At 37.4% G+C, this 15,828-nt stretch overlaps 1 protein-coding gene across 17 annotated transcripts in view; it reads left to right on the forward strand.

Moving 5' to 3' along the window:
* LOC122815694 (mucin-19-like) overlaps window positions 1-15,828 on the forward strand; it is a 505,085-nt gene that overhangs the window by 91,117 nt on the left and 398,140 nt on the right. For all 17 annotated transcript variants that reach the window (XM_044088394.1, XM_044088400.1, XM_044088403.1 and 14 more), the window contains exons 8-9: window positions 10,260-10,400; window positions 12,482-12,602. In XM_044088394.1, the coding sequence (XP_043944329.1) occupies window positions 10,260-10,400; window positions 12,482-12,602 (262 nt within the window). The remainder of the gene's footprint in view (window positions 1-10,259; window positions 10,401-12,481; window positions 12,603-15,828) is intronic.

Below are 15,828 nucleotides of genomic sequence, written 5' to 3' on the forward strand. Positions count from 1 at the left end.
TGTACATTAAAATATGAAGCACCAGGAGAGCTCACCTGTACATTAATATAACAAGCACCAGGAGAGCTCACCTGTACATTAATATAACAAGCACCAGGAGAGCTCACCTGTACATTAATATAACAAGCACCAGGAGAGCTCACCTGTACATTAATATAACAAGCACCAGGAGAGCTCACCTGTACATTAATATAACAAGCACCAGGAGAGCTCACCTGTACATTAAAATATGAAGCACCAGGTTAGAAAACCTGTATACTAATATAACATGCATCAGGATACCTCACATCTTCATTAATATCACAAGCACCAGGATAGCTCACCTCTACACTGGTATAACAAGCACCATGAATGCTCACCTGTACATTAAAATAAGAAGTACCAGGATAGATGACCTCTACACTAATATATGAAGCACCAGGATAGATCACCTCTACATTAAAATAAGATGCACCAAGATAGTTCAACTCTACATTAATATATCAAGCACCAAGACAACCCCCTCTACATTATTATAAAAACCACCAGGGCAGCTCAACTCTACATTAAGAAAATCAAGCATCAGGGTAGCTCAACTCTACAGTAATAAAATAAGCACCAGGATAGCTGAACTCTACAGTAATAAAACAAGCACCACGATAGCTGAACTGTACATTAATAAAACAAGCATCAGGAGAGCTTACCTCTTCATTAAAATAACAAGCACCAGGATAGCTCACCTCTTCATTAAAATAACAAGCACCAGGATAGCTCACCTCTTCATTAATATAACAAGAACCAGGACAGCTCAATTCTACATTAATATCAATAGCATCACAACAGCTCACCTCTACATTATAACATCATGTACAAGGATGGCTCATGTCTACATTAATATAACAAGGACCAGGACAGCTGAACTCTACATTAATATAACAAGAGCCAGGATAGCTTATCTCTACAATAATACAAAATAACACCAGGGTAGCTCACCTCCACATTAATAAAAAAAAAAATCTTTGACCGTCTTCAAAAGGGGCCTTGTTATGGCTAGCCTACCTTAAGGCTGATAGGCTAGTACCAACCTATGAACCTACATTAAAATAACAAGCACCATGATAGCTCACCTCTACATTAATATCACAAGCACCAGGATAGCTCATATAAGCACTAATATAACAAGCACCATGATAGCTCACCTCTACATTTATATAACAAGCACCAGGATAGCTCACATATACATTAATATAAAAAGTGCACCATGATAGCTCACATCTACATTAATATAACAAGCACCAGAATAGCTCACATCTACATTAATATAACAAGCACCAGGATAGCTCACATCTACCTAAATATAACATGCACCAGGAGAGCTCATATCCACACTAATATAACAAGCACCATTATAGCTAACCTCTACATTAATATAACATGCACCAGGATAGCTCACATCTACACTAATATCACAAGTACCAGGATAGCTCACATCTACATTAATATCACAAGCACCAGGATAGCTCATATCTACCTAAATATAACAAGCACCATGATAGCTAACATCTACATTAAGATATCATGCATCAAGAAAGCTCACATCAACATTAATATCACAAGCACCAGGATACCTCACATCTACATTAATATCACAAGCACCAGGATAGCTCATATCCACACTAATATAACAAGCACCATGATAGCTAACCTCTACATTAATATAACAAGCACCAGGATAGCTCACATCTATATTAATATAACAAGCACCAGGATTGCTCACTTCTACATTAATATAACAAGCACCAGGATAGCTCATATCTGCATTAATATAACAAGCACCAGGATAGCTCACCTCTACATTAATATAACAAGCACCAGGATAGCTCATATCTACCTAAATATAACAAGCACCATGATAGCTAACATCTACATTAAGATAACATGCATCAAGAAAGCTCACATCTACATTAATATCACAAGCACCAGGATACCTCACATCTACATTAATATCACAAGCACCAGGATAGCTCATATCCACACTAATATAACAAGCACCATGATAGCTAACCTCTACATTAATATAACAAGCACCAGGATAGCTCACATCTATATTAATATAACAAGCACCAGGATTGCTCTCCTCTACATTAATATAACAAGCACCAGGAGAGCTCACATCTATATTAATATAACAAGCACCAGGATTGCTCACCTCTACATTAATATAACAAGCACCAGGATAGCTCACATCTGCATTAATATAACAAGCACCAGGTAGCTCACATCTACATTAATATAACAAGCACCAGGATTGCTCTCCTCTACATTAATATAACAAGCACCAGGAGAGCTCACATCTACATTAATATTACAAGCACCAGGATAGCTCACATCTACATTAATATAACAAGCACCAGGATAGCTCACATCTACATTAATATAAAATGCACCAGGAAAGCTCACATCTACATTAATATAACATGCACCAGGATAGCTCACATCTAAATTAATATCACAATCACCAGGATAGCACACCTCTACATAAATATAACAAGCACCAAGATAGCTCATATCCACACTAATATAACAAGCACCATGATAGCTAACCTCTATATTAATATAACATGCACCAGGATAGCTAACCTCTACATTAATAGAAGAAGCACCGGGATAGCTCACACCTACATTAATATCACAAGCACCAGGATAGCTCATATCCACACAAAAATAACAAGCACCATGATAGCTAACCCCTATATTAATATAACAAGCACCAGGATAGCTCATATCCACACTAATATAACAAGCACCATGATAGCTAACCTCTACATTAATATAACATGTACCAGGATAGCTCGCATCTACATTAATATCACAAGCACCAGGATAGCACACCTCGACATTAATATAACATGCACCAGGATAGCTAACATCTACATTAATATCACAAGCACCAGGATAGCTCACCTCTACATTAATATAACAAGCACCAGGAAAGCTAACCTCTACATTAAAATAACAAGCACCAGGATAGCTTATATACACACTAATATAACAAAACCCATGATAGCTAACCTCTACATTAATATAACATACACAAGGATAGCTCACATCTACATTAATATCACAAGCCCCAGAATAGCTCATCTCTACATTAATATAACAAGCACCAGGGTAGGTCACCTCTACAATAATATAACATGCACCAGGATAGCTCATATCTACATTAGTATCACAAGCACCAGGACAGCTCACATCTACCTTAATATCACAAGCACCAGGATAGCTCATATCCACACTAATATAACAAGCACCATGATAGCTAACCTCTGCATTAATATAACAAGAACCAGAATAGCTCACATCTACATTAATTTAACAAGCACCAGGATAGCTCACCTCTACATTAATATAACTAGCACCAGGATAGCTCATATCCACACTAATATAACAAGCACCATGATAGCTAACCCCTACATTAATATAACATGCACCAGGATTGTTCACATCTACATTAATATCATAAGCACCAGGATAGCGAACATCTACATTAATATAACAACCACCAGGATAGCGAACATCTACATTAATATAACATGCACCAGGATAGCTCATATCTACATTAATATAATACGCACTAGGATAGCTCATATCTACATTAATATAACATGCACCAAGATAGCTCACATCTACATTAATATCACAAGCACCAGGATAGCACACCTCTACACTAATATAACAAACACCATGATAGCTAACCTCTACATTAATATAACATGCAGCAGGATAACTAACCTCTACATTAATAGAACAAGCACCAGGATAGCTCACATCTACATTAATATCACAAGCAGCAGGATAGCTCATATCCACACTAATATAACAAGCACCATGATAGCTAACCTCTACATTAATCAACAAGCACCAGGATAGCTCATATCCACACTAATATAGCAAGCACCATGATAGCTAACCTCTACATTAATATAACATGCACCAGGATAGCTCATATCTACATTAATATCACAAGCACCAGGATAGCACACCTCTACATTAATATAACATGCACCAGGATAGCTCACATCTACATTAATATCACAAGCACCAGGATAGCTCACATCTACATTAATATCACAAGCACCAGGATAGCTCACATCTACATTAATATAACAAGCACCAGGATAGCTCATATCCACACTAATATAACAAGCACCATGATAGCTAACCTATTCATTAATATAACATGCACAAGGATAGCTCACATCTACATTAATATCACAAGTACCAGAATAGCTCATCTCTACATTAATATAACAAGCAACATGATAGCTCACCTCTACAATAATATAACATGCACCAGGATAGCTCACATCTACATTAATATAACAAGAACCAGGATAGCTCACATCTACATTAATATCACAAGCAGCAGGATAGCTCACCTCTACTTTAATATCACAAGCACCAGGATAGCTCATATCCACACTAATATAACAAGCACCATGATAACTAACCTATACATTAATATAACAAGTACTAGGATAGCTCACATCTACATTAATTTAACAAGCATCAGGATAGCTCACCTCTACATTAATATAACAAGCACCAGGATAGCTCACATCTGCATTAATATCACAAGCACCAGGATAGCTCATATCCACACTAATATAACAAGCACCATGATAGCTAACCTCTACATTAATATAACAAGCACCAGGATAGCTCACATCTACATTAATATAACAAGCTCCAGGATAGGTCACCTCTACATTAATTTAACAAGCACCAGGATAGCTCTCATCTGCATTAATATAGTATGCACCAGGATAGCTCATATCTACATTAATATAACATGCACCAAGTTAGCTCACATCTACATTAATATCACAAGCACCAGGATAGCACACCTCTACACTAATATAACAAACACCATGATATCTAACCTCTACAATGATATAACATGCACCAGGATAGCTAACCTTAATAGAACAAGCACCAGGATAGCTCACATCTACAGTAATATCACAAGCACCAGAATAGCTCATATCCACACTAATATAACAAGCACCATGATAGCTAACCTCTACATTAATATAACAAACACGAGAATAGCTCATATCCACACTAATATAACAAGCACCATGATAGCTGACCTCTACATTAATATAACATGCACCAGGATAGCTCACATCTACATTAATATCACAAGCACCAGGACAGCACACCTCTACATTAATATAACATGCACCACGATAGCTCACATCTACATTAATATCACAAGCACCAGGATAGCTCACCTCTACATTAAAATAACAAGCACCAGGATAGCTCATATCCACACTAATATAACAAAAACCATGATAGCTAACCTCTACATTAATATAATATGCACCAGAATAGCTCACATCTATATTAATATCACAAGCACCAGTATAGCTGTCCTCTACATTAATATAACAAGCACCAGGATAGCTCATCTCCACATTAATATCACAAGCACCATGATAGCTAACCTCTACATTAATATAACATGCACCAGGATAGCACACCTCTACATTAACATAACATGCACCAGGATAGCTCATATCCACACTAATATAACAAGAACCATGATAGCTAACCTCTACATTAATATAACATGCACAAGGATAGCTCACATCTACATTAATATCACAAGCACCAGGATAGCTCATCTCTACATTAACATAACAGGCACCAGGATAGCTCACCTCTACAATAATATAACATGCACCAGGATAGCTCACATCTACATTAATATCACTAGTACCAGGATAGCTCACCTCTACATTAATATCACAAGCACCAGAATAGTTCACCTCTAAATTAATATAACAAGCACCAAGATAGCTCACCTCTACATTAATGTAACATGCACCAGGGTAGCTCACATCTGCATTAATATCATAAGCACCAGGATATCTCACATCTACAGTAATATCACAAGCACCAGGATAGATCACTTCTACGTTGAAATAAGAAGCACCAGGATAGATCCCCTCTACACTAACATAGAAAGCACCTAGAGAGATCACCTCTATGTTAATTTAACAAGCACCAAGACAGTATACAATTATATTACAATAAAAAGCACCATGATAGCTTACCTGTACATTAATATAACAAGCACCAGGATAGCTCACATCTACATTAATATAACAAGCACCAGGATAGCTCACCTCTACATTAATAAAACAAGCACAAGGATAGCTCACTTCTACATTAATAAAACAAGCACCAGGATAGCTCACCTCTACATTAATAAAACAAGCACTATGATAGCTCACATCTACATTAATAAAACAAGCACCATGATAGCTCACATCTACATTAATATAACAAGCACCAGGATAGCTCACCTCTACATTAATAAAACAAGCACCAGGATAGCTCACCTCTACATTAATAAAACAAGCACCAGGATAGCTCATCTCTACATTAATAAAACAAACACCAGGATAGCTCACATCTACATTAATAAAACAAGCACCATGATAGCTCACCTCTACATTAATATAACAAGCACCAGCATTAATATAACATGCACCATGATAGCTCTCCTCAACATTAATATAACATGCACCATGATAGCTCTCCACTACATTAATATAACAAGCACCCCCATACCTCACCTCTAGATTAATATAACAAGCAGCAAGATACACCTTCCTTGTGAAGAAGCACCTTTTCACAACAACCTCTTCAAAACTTTAGCTGCAACAGTATTGTTGGAAAGTTAGCATTTAATGATGTGGATGTCAAGTGTCTAGTCATTCACCATATGTTCTATTGTTTTATTTTCTTCTGTTAATCAGACAGAAATGTCTTTCTTAGTGTGTACCTTCTGTATCATTTGTCTAGATGGACTTGTGCATCCTGGTATATTTACATCACATGTATTTATCTATTCAGGGATGTATTTCTTTATTTTTTTCTGTGTCATGTTTGTTTAATGCCACAATAATAATGCACTACAGTCCTTTTAAGGCAAATGATTCAAGCATGATTTTGCAGGGAATTTGACACTGGCATTTATTAGAAATAACTTTTATTTGGACATAACCCACTTAGTATTCTTGGAACATAAGCAGAGTAGCTTATGCATTCTGCTACACACAGGTCACAGTGATGAGATATACAAGCAGAATTTAGGACATGAAGAAGGAAACCAAGGCTAGTCGATTAGTTTTTTAGACAATTACTTTTTTTCACAGCCGACAATACACTTGTGTATCTTAGCTGATTAGTAAAGGATCACAGGCCCATTTTTCAGGGCTTCAAAGCACAAAAGCAGAATAGACGGTATATTTTAGTAACAGAGGTGTGAGGAGTTCTACACATAATATAGTTAGGACAAGGGCAAGAACTCGTATGCATATTGGGCATATATTGCTTATACTTCTCTTCTCAAAATATAGTTTTATATCTGACTTTATTTTCAGTTATATTGCCACTTGTAACACAGCTCTGCTAATTTTATTTGTCAAAAATACAATAAATGCAGCATACTACAGTAGTGAAACAATTGCTTACCACACAGTGTTTGTTCTCCAGTTGAATGTAAATAATATAAATATATATATATATATATATATATATATATATATATATATATATATATATATATATATATATGTATACATATATGTATGTATATATATATATATATATATATATATATGTATACATATATGTATGTATATATATATTTATATATATATATATATATATATATATATATATATGTATATGACATGCATTTTTTATTTATTATGATAACCTGAGACATTTTTGCATGAAAACTATTACTGTTTGCATGTATGTCTAAAGCCCTTAGCTTACACTTACCTATAATGTACTCTGTCACCTGTTCCTCATTATCTGAAATGACTTCTACACAAAACCATAATTTCTGAAGTAGTTGTACTCCAGTCAATTCTGTATATGCGTGTGTGGGTGTGTGTGTGTGTGTGTGTGTGTGTGTGTGTGTGTGTGTGTGTGTGTGTGTGTGCACATGCACACATGCTTACCTGGCTTTCATGTGTGTGCACATTTAGCTTCTGCAGCTGCTATGAGAATGACACAGGAGCATATACTATGCTGGTATTACTTTACAGTGGAACGTAAATGGTATTTTTTTGCATAATGAATGAAAAAAAACATAATCAACATAAACTACACCTAGACAAATCTGAGAATTCTGATTGGCTAATGATGCAGAATAACATTGATAATGTTACCAAAAAGTAACGTTGCTATATCTGTGTCTCTCATAGAAAAATTAATATTATTAATATTAGAAATTAATTATTGTATAAGAGCAATGATGTACTTGATGGATATGTGCTATTTGTGAAAATATCATTCCCGGAAATGAAAGCAACTGGCTATGTCCTCTGTTTTGAGTGATATTATTATAGCAATAACCCACGCCTGGGTGTGGGTAACACTAAATTTACCCACGGTTGGCGTGGTTTGGTCCCAAGGGCGAAGCCCGAGGGACCAAACAAAGCCAACCGTGGGTAAATTTAGCATTACCCACACCCAGAAGTGGGTTATTGCTATTATACCATGACATTATTTAAGAAAAGAAACTATTAGGTTTCTTAAATAATGGCATAGTATAATGCCTGTTTACTGCCCTTCCGCAGATGTCTGGCATCCGCGGCAGTTCTGATGTACTGCGCGCCTGCGCGGTACATCAGAGTTGAGCAAAGCAACGGAGAAAGCAAGATCTCCGTTGCTTTTTAGTTCGCTATGTTAAATGAGTTTAACATAGCGAGACAGTTATAAAATAAACAACGGGCATCTCCGTTGCTTATTTTAAAACTGTCTCGCTATGTTAAAATCAATTAACATAGCGACACTAAAAAGCAACGGAGATCTTGCTTTCTCCGTTTTAAACTGTCTCGCTATGTTAAATGGGTTTAACATGGCGAGACAGCTTTAAAATAAGCAACGGAGTCCGTTGCTTATTTTAAAGCTGTCTCGCTATGTTAAACCCATTTAACATAGCGAGACAGTGTTTTAAAAAACTGAGTTATACTAATGGAAAAAAGTCCAGGCGACCGGACCTTTTTCCATTAGTATAACTCAATTTACAACGGGCACGCTGGCCAATCAGCGTGCACGTTTTGGGGGGATCATGGTATAATAAGCACTAACACAACTCTTCTGGTGTCTTTTTGCTTAAACATCCTAGATTCTGCGGGTTATGTCCAAGTAATTTCTAATAAATGCCAATGTCAAATTCCCTGCATAATCATGCTTGAATCATTTGCCTTAAAAGGATTGCAGTGCATTATTATTGTCACATTAAACAAACATGACACAGAAAAAATAAAGAAATACATCCCCGAATAGATAAATACATGTGATGTAAATATACCAGGATGCACAAGTCCATCAAGAGAAATGATACAGAAGGTACACACTAAGAAAGACATTTCTGAACCTAAGTATTAACCTACTAGCATGGGATGAATCAAAATTGATCATGATTCACTCTTTATGGAATTATTGAGTGAATGCATATAGAGAGGCAATTTGCAGTTAAAGGGGAGATTCTAGTAGAATTTATAGTAGAACGAACTACTGATGCTCATATTTCATTACTTATAAGTAAGGGGTATAATATCTTATTTAACAATTGCAAAGGTTTGACAAATGGAAAGACAATTGATTAGAAAAGTGGTTAGGTATTGATTCTTCTGAGCAACACTTGAAAATAATAAATATTGACTTCCAAAATATGCAAAAACATTGAGATGTTTTAGAATTTTGAGTTAGAATTGTATTCCCAAGTATTTTTATACACTGGCAAAGATAAAGACAATCTTTCCGATGGCATTGCAAATTTGTTGAAGAAATGAGTAAATGGGAACATATTTTTTCTGACTGTAATTGATAGAGTTTAAAACACAAGTGCAGAATTTACTAGCAACGGTTTTGAACATTAGTTTTACAGTGAATAAGGCATTATTTATATTTAATTGGAGACAATTTGCATTTGCTCATATTGCTGCCAAAGAATTATATTACAAGAAGGTAGGAAACCAAGGATCTCCCAAGTACTGGCCTGGTTGTAGAGATTATGCAGGAAATTAGAAGGTTTGAGGTTTTATATTATTATAATAAAGCAACCATTCAAATAAAGAGAAACATGCATAAAGTGATGGTGCAGTTGATATTTGATTTTTCTTATTATCTTACTATTCAGTTTCTGCAGTACAGTACTAATATTCATTTTCCTCTTTTTCCAGCTCCACCTGTGTGTGAAGGAGACTTAGAATATAATGAGTGTAGTACAAGACCTCAGGAAATATGCTCTTCAGCAGAGTTATCACTCTCATCATCTACCTTCCCAAATAATATATGTGTGAGATCTTGCAATTGCCCATCTGGTAAGTTCATTTTTTGTCTTAGTGAACAATCTATTAGACTTTAGTTCCATATACACACACACACACACACACACACACACACACACACACACACACACACACACACACACACACACACACACACACACACACACAAAGTTCTAAGGTGTATCTCTCTCTCTCTCTATATATATATATATATATATAGATATATATATATATATATATTTTTTTTTTTATATATGTATGCATGTATATATATATATATATATATATGTATATATATATATATTTATATATATATATATAAATATATATATATGTATACAGTAAAATCTGAGTTAACTGGCACCCATGGGGATTGGTAGACACTGGATAACTATAGTTTCTGGTTGAGAGTTACGATTAAAAATAATCCATATACTGTTCCCTATGTTTGCTTGGTTTGACTTGTTCTCAGGTTGGGGAGAGAGGGAATTTATTCCTCTCTTCCTTTTTAAAACTCTAAAAACATATGGTATGTTTCTGCGGGGGGGGCAGAAAGTGCAACACATGAAAATTGTACTGTATTTTCTTTGCTTTTTTTTGTGGTTGCTTGAATTCTGGTTAACTGAGAATTTACTGTACATGTATATATATATATATATATATATATATATATATATATATATATATATATATATATATACATATATATATTTAGAGCCATTGGAGCCAGGAAAGTGATCAATAGTATGTCTTTAGATGGCTTTTCAGCCAGTGCAGAAGGGCTCCCTCTTGCAAAAAAATGCTTATTTCCTGTGTTATTGTTTTACTCTTGAATGTTGTTTGCATTCAGGAGTTTGCACTGACCTCGTACTTGTGTGAGGTGATTACAAATGAGTCAATTCTATTTTGTTAAGCTGCATATGCATCTCCCAGTCCAGCTCAAGGATGTAATGGCTCAGTTGTTGTTTCTTGTTTCATACGGAAGTAATTTTTTGGGCTTGGTCTTCTAGTATTTTTGATAGTCTCTGATGTGGAAGCCTCCTACAGAAAGAGCAAGAGAGCCTGCAGCTGATTACTCTTCTAATAAGGTGCAGAGACCAGGGATTGTGAAAGGTGCAGTGACCAGGGACTGTCAAAGGCACAGTGACCAAGGACTGTGAAAGGCACAGTCACCAGGGACTGTGAAAGGTGCAGTGACCAGGATCTGAGAAAGGCGGAGTGACCAGGGACTGAGAAAGGCACAGTAACCAGGGACTGTGAAAGGCACAGTCACCAGGGACTGTGAAAGGTGCAGTGACCAGGGACTGTGAAAGGTGGAGTGACCAGGGACTGAGAAAAGCACAGTGACCAGGGACTGAGAAAGGCACAGTCACCATGGACTGTGAAAGGTGCAGTGACCAGGGACTGTGAAAGGCGGAGTGACCAGGAACTGTGAAAGATGCAGTGACCAAGGACTGTGAAAGGCACAGTGACCAGGGACTGTGAAAGGCACAGTGACCAGGGACTGTGAAAGGCGCAGTGACCAAGGACTGTGAAAGGCAGAGTGACCAGGGACTGTGAAAGGCACAGTGACCAGGGATTGTGAAAGGCACAGTGACCAGGGACTGTGAAAGGCACAGTGACCAGGGACTGTGAAAGGCGCAGTGACCAAGGACTGTGAAAGGCAGAGTGACCAGGGACTGTGAAAGGCACAGTGACCAGGGATTGTGAAAGGCACAGTGACCAGGGACTGTGAAAGGCACAGTTACTAGGGACTGTGAATAATTAAGGCAAGCAAGGTGTGAGCATTCAGGGGACTATTGCTTTACTGTTTTTTTTTTTTTTTTTTTTTGTTGGCTCATCTCTTCATCACATGCATATTTTATGGCTGATGTTTACTTGAGCTGTGAGTTTTGAGCTGTCTGTGTCATGCATTTCTGACAAGACGGCAGCACTTTTGAGAATTCATAGTGTTAGGAACAGGAGTGTGTAACATGAAATATCTTACATTGTAAGATTAGGGAACATGTTTCATGATAAATAATAAAGTCACAGACAGCATCCAGTATAACACATTTCATGTATCTAAATATATATGTTCATCAGTATTTTATGCATTTATTTTTATTTTACAGATTTGGTTTTAAATGATCTTGGAGCTAATGATACATGTATTCCAAGAACCGAATGTCCATGTAAATATGACAAACAAGTATATCAACCAGGGTTTAACTTAACAACTCCATACTCATCATGGTAAGAAAAACAAAAGCTTTTGTGCATTTCCTTGTGTCAATTCAATTCAATATTGTAGAGAGAGAAGAGATTTGCAAAAATTTTTTATCATGGCACACTGCTGAATGAGCATGTCTGATATTTAGGATGCATAACTACAAAGTGCTTTCTTATTGCCCTTTCTTCTTTAAGAATCTACAAAGTCCAATCTGCAATGAGTAAATTTAAGAAAAAAATCTTGTATTTTGTAACAAATTCTCCTTATTGTTTATATTAAGTTCATCCTTCATGGAATTTATGGAAAATTGAGTAACTGGGACCTAATAATTTTTACCCATTTGTTTTTGGCATCCTAGCTGTTCATGTCTGTCTGCTTTTATTATGGCAATGCCTTTGTCTGTGAACTTATGAAGTTATGAGCTTGTAGATGTCTAAACGTACAAGTGTACTCAATGCTTTTATTGAGTGTGTGTGTGTGTGTGTGTGTGTGTGTGTGTGTGTGTGTGTGTGTGTGTGTGTGTGTGTGTGTGTGTCTACACACACATGCATGTGTTGTGTGTTTCTTTATGTCTGTGCATGTGTATGAGATATATATATATATATATATATATATATAAATATAAATATAGAGAGAGAGAGAGAGACACTTCCCCACTCTCAGTTATTAACTAAAAGATGGGGATATCCACAGCTGTCAGTTAGTACATAATATTTGCATACAGCCACTGTAATCTTAAGTATGGTTCATAGGTTCATGGGTGTGTACTAGGGTAATGGCCCAGGATCCTTTACAAGCCAACCCCATAAGATTACCATGGCATTGTGCCACCCAGCCTTAGTTCCCAATGCCTTTGTTGAGTACAGCCAATGGAGTGATCCCTGGGGTGAATTTTCTATTTCCCATCCACTCATCAAGATTTCTCTTGAAGAGGGCCAGTGAGGTGCTTTGCTTGACATGTATGAGAAGTCTATTCCATAGCATGGGCAGTCTCTGGGTTATGAGCCTGTCCCTCCTGCATGTTCTGTTGATTGTGGTAATGAGGTTGAGGTCTCTGAAATGTGTGATATGGAGGGATTGGGATTTCTTTAGATGTAGCATTTCTAACAGAGCTGGGTCAAACATGGCTTTGTAAGTCAAGCAGAGATCATCTCTAAGTAGGAGATATCAGACAAAGAATAGTTGGAGCTTTCTGAGTATGTCCATATAGGACAAGTGTTTAAGGCTTGGATCCTCTTTGTGAGGTACTTTTGTGGCACTCCACTTGTTGCAGGTGTCTAGTGAGGTACAAGCCAAATGGGGCATTGTACTCGATAATTGGCCTAATGAAGGAAGAGTAGAGAGAGACCATGACCTCTTTGTTTCTGGATGCAAAACCCTTAATAATGAGATGTGCCACATAGAGGGACTTTCTGACCACAGTGGCAATGCGGTGGTCAAAATATAGGTTGCTGTCAACCTGTGTTCAGTGGACTACCATCGATGTGGTAATTCATATGAACTGGGTTTTTCCCAAAGGGGATGATGACACATTTTTTGGCATTGAGCTTAAGGCCATGGTTCTGACACCAGTCAATGGTCTCAGTGAGGCCTTTCTGTAGAATGTCAACATCACTCCCAACTTGCAATCTTCTGTGAACTTTGTCAGCCAGAATCCCTTCATGTTGGCCTGACTTCAGAGAAATAGATACCAAACAAGAGAGGACCCAGGACCGATCCCTGTGGGACTCCACTCATGACTGGATGGCAGTCTGTCTTGTAGTCAGATACTTTCACACTGTGGGTTCTATCTGTGAGCCAGTTTGCAACTCACCTATGAATATAGTGGTTGATGCCAAGCTTAGTGATTTTTTTCTTTGATTCCTGAGTGAGCAATGATATAAAAGGCCTTGACCAGATCAAGGTAGGCTGTATGAACCACCTTGCCTTCATCCACATCTCTGGTGACTGACTCAAAGAAGTCAACAAAGTTGAGCATGCATGATCTACCCTTCACAAAACCAAACTGTGTGGGATGCAAAGTTTAGAGATTCCCCATATCATTGTTTATTAAGTCCATAATGATGTGTTGCATAGCTTTGCATATCAGACTTGTCAGGCTAATGGGGCGATAGCTCCTAAGTTCAGTAGTCGCTCCTCCTTTGTGGAGAGGGATGACTGTAGCAGTGCATCATTCAGTAGGGACAAAGCCTGAGGTGAGGCTGTGATTGAACAGGGCACACAGGTGAGGAGCCAGTTCACTCTGTAGTTCATATAGAACACAGCCAGGGATATTGTTAGGTCCCATAGAAGCTGTATTCTTGACCTTGGGTAGTGCTGTTTTAACCTGTGCAGCAGTAATACTGGGTGCCTGGCAATCTACTTGTATTGTGATTGGTCCTTTGGGGGGTGGGTAAAGTTGGCACTGAATCTGTCGGCCAGTATATTGGTTATATCTGTTGGCTTGGTATAGGAGGCATCATTGTACAGTAGCTCAGAGCAAATCTGGGTATTGCCGTGGAGATTCTTTACATAACTATAGAAAGCCTTGTGGTTGTCGTTATTATCTGTTGAAATTCTGTTTTCATAGCTAGCTTTAGAGGAAAAGATAGGGATCTCAACTTTTTGTTGAGGCTGATAAGGGAGTTTTTCCAGTCTCGGGACTTCACCTTATTCCTCATCCATTTCCTACTTCTGTTGTAGAGTTTGTTTATGGCAGGGGGACCACCAGATTGGCTTCTGTTGTGTGGAGGAGAGTGTCTTGGTTCTATTAGGTATAGTGAGATCCATGCATTTGTGTACATGTTCGTACAGTGCACTGGTGCATGATTCGGAGGTCATGCAACTATTCTCCATTTGTGAAGTTAGCCACCTCTGTTTTTAGACACCCAAAGTTAGCTTTAGAGAAGTTTTTCATGGTGGTTACCTTTGCAGGGGTGGGGGGTGGGGTGGGAAGGAATGTGGATTTCCAAGGTGATTAGTTTGTCATCAGATCTAACCAGGGAGCAATTGACTATTGGTGTAGAGCAATGATCGTCCATGTTAGTAATGACCAGCTCAAGGAAGTTGCTACCTCTAGTGGGAGTAAGAACAAGCTAGTCCAGGGCATTGGAATTAATGAATTCCAGGAAATGTTGAGCAAGTGTATTGGCACATGAGTAGTTTTTAATGGACGGGTAATTGATGTCACCCAGTATGAGAGTGTTAGGTTGGACCCTAATATTTCCAGGGTGCTTAAGAATGCAGAGTATGCATCTTGGGACATGGTTG

The sequence above is a fragment of the Protopterus annectens genome, chromosome 11.part0 (assembly GCF_019279795.1).
Source record: "Protopterus annectens isolate FY-2018-M chromosome 11.part0, PAN1.0, whole genome shotgun sequence".
NCBI classification, from domain to species: domain Eukaryota; kingdom Metazoa; phylum Chordata; order Ceratodontiformes; family Protopteridae; genus Protopterus; species Protopterus annectens.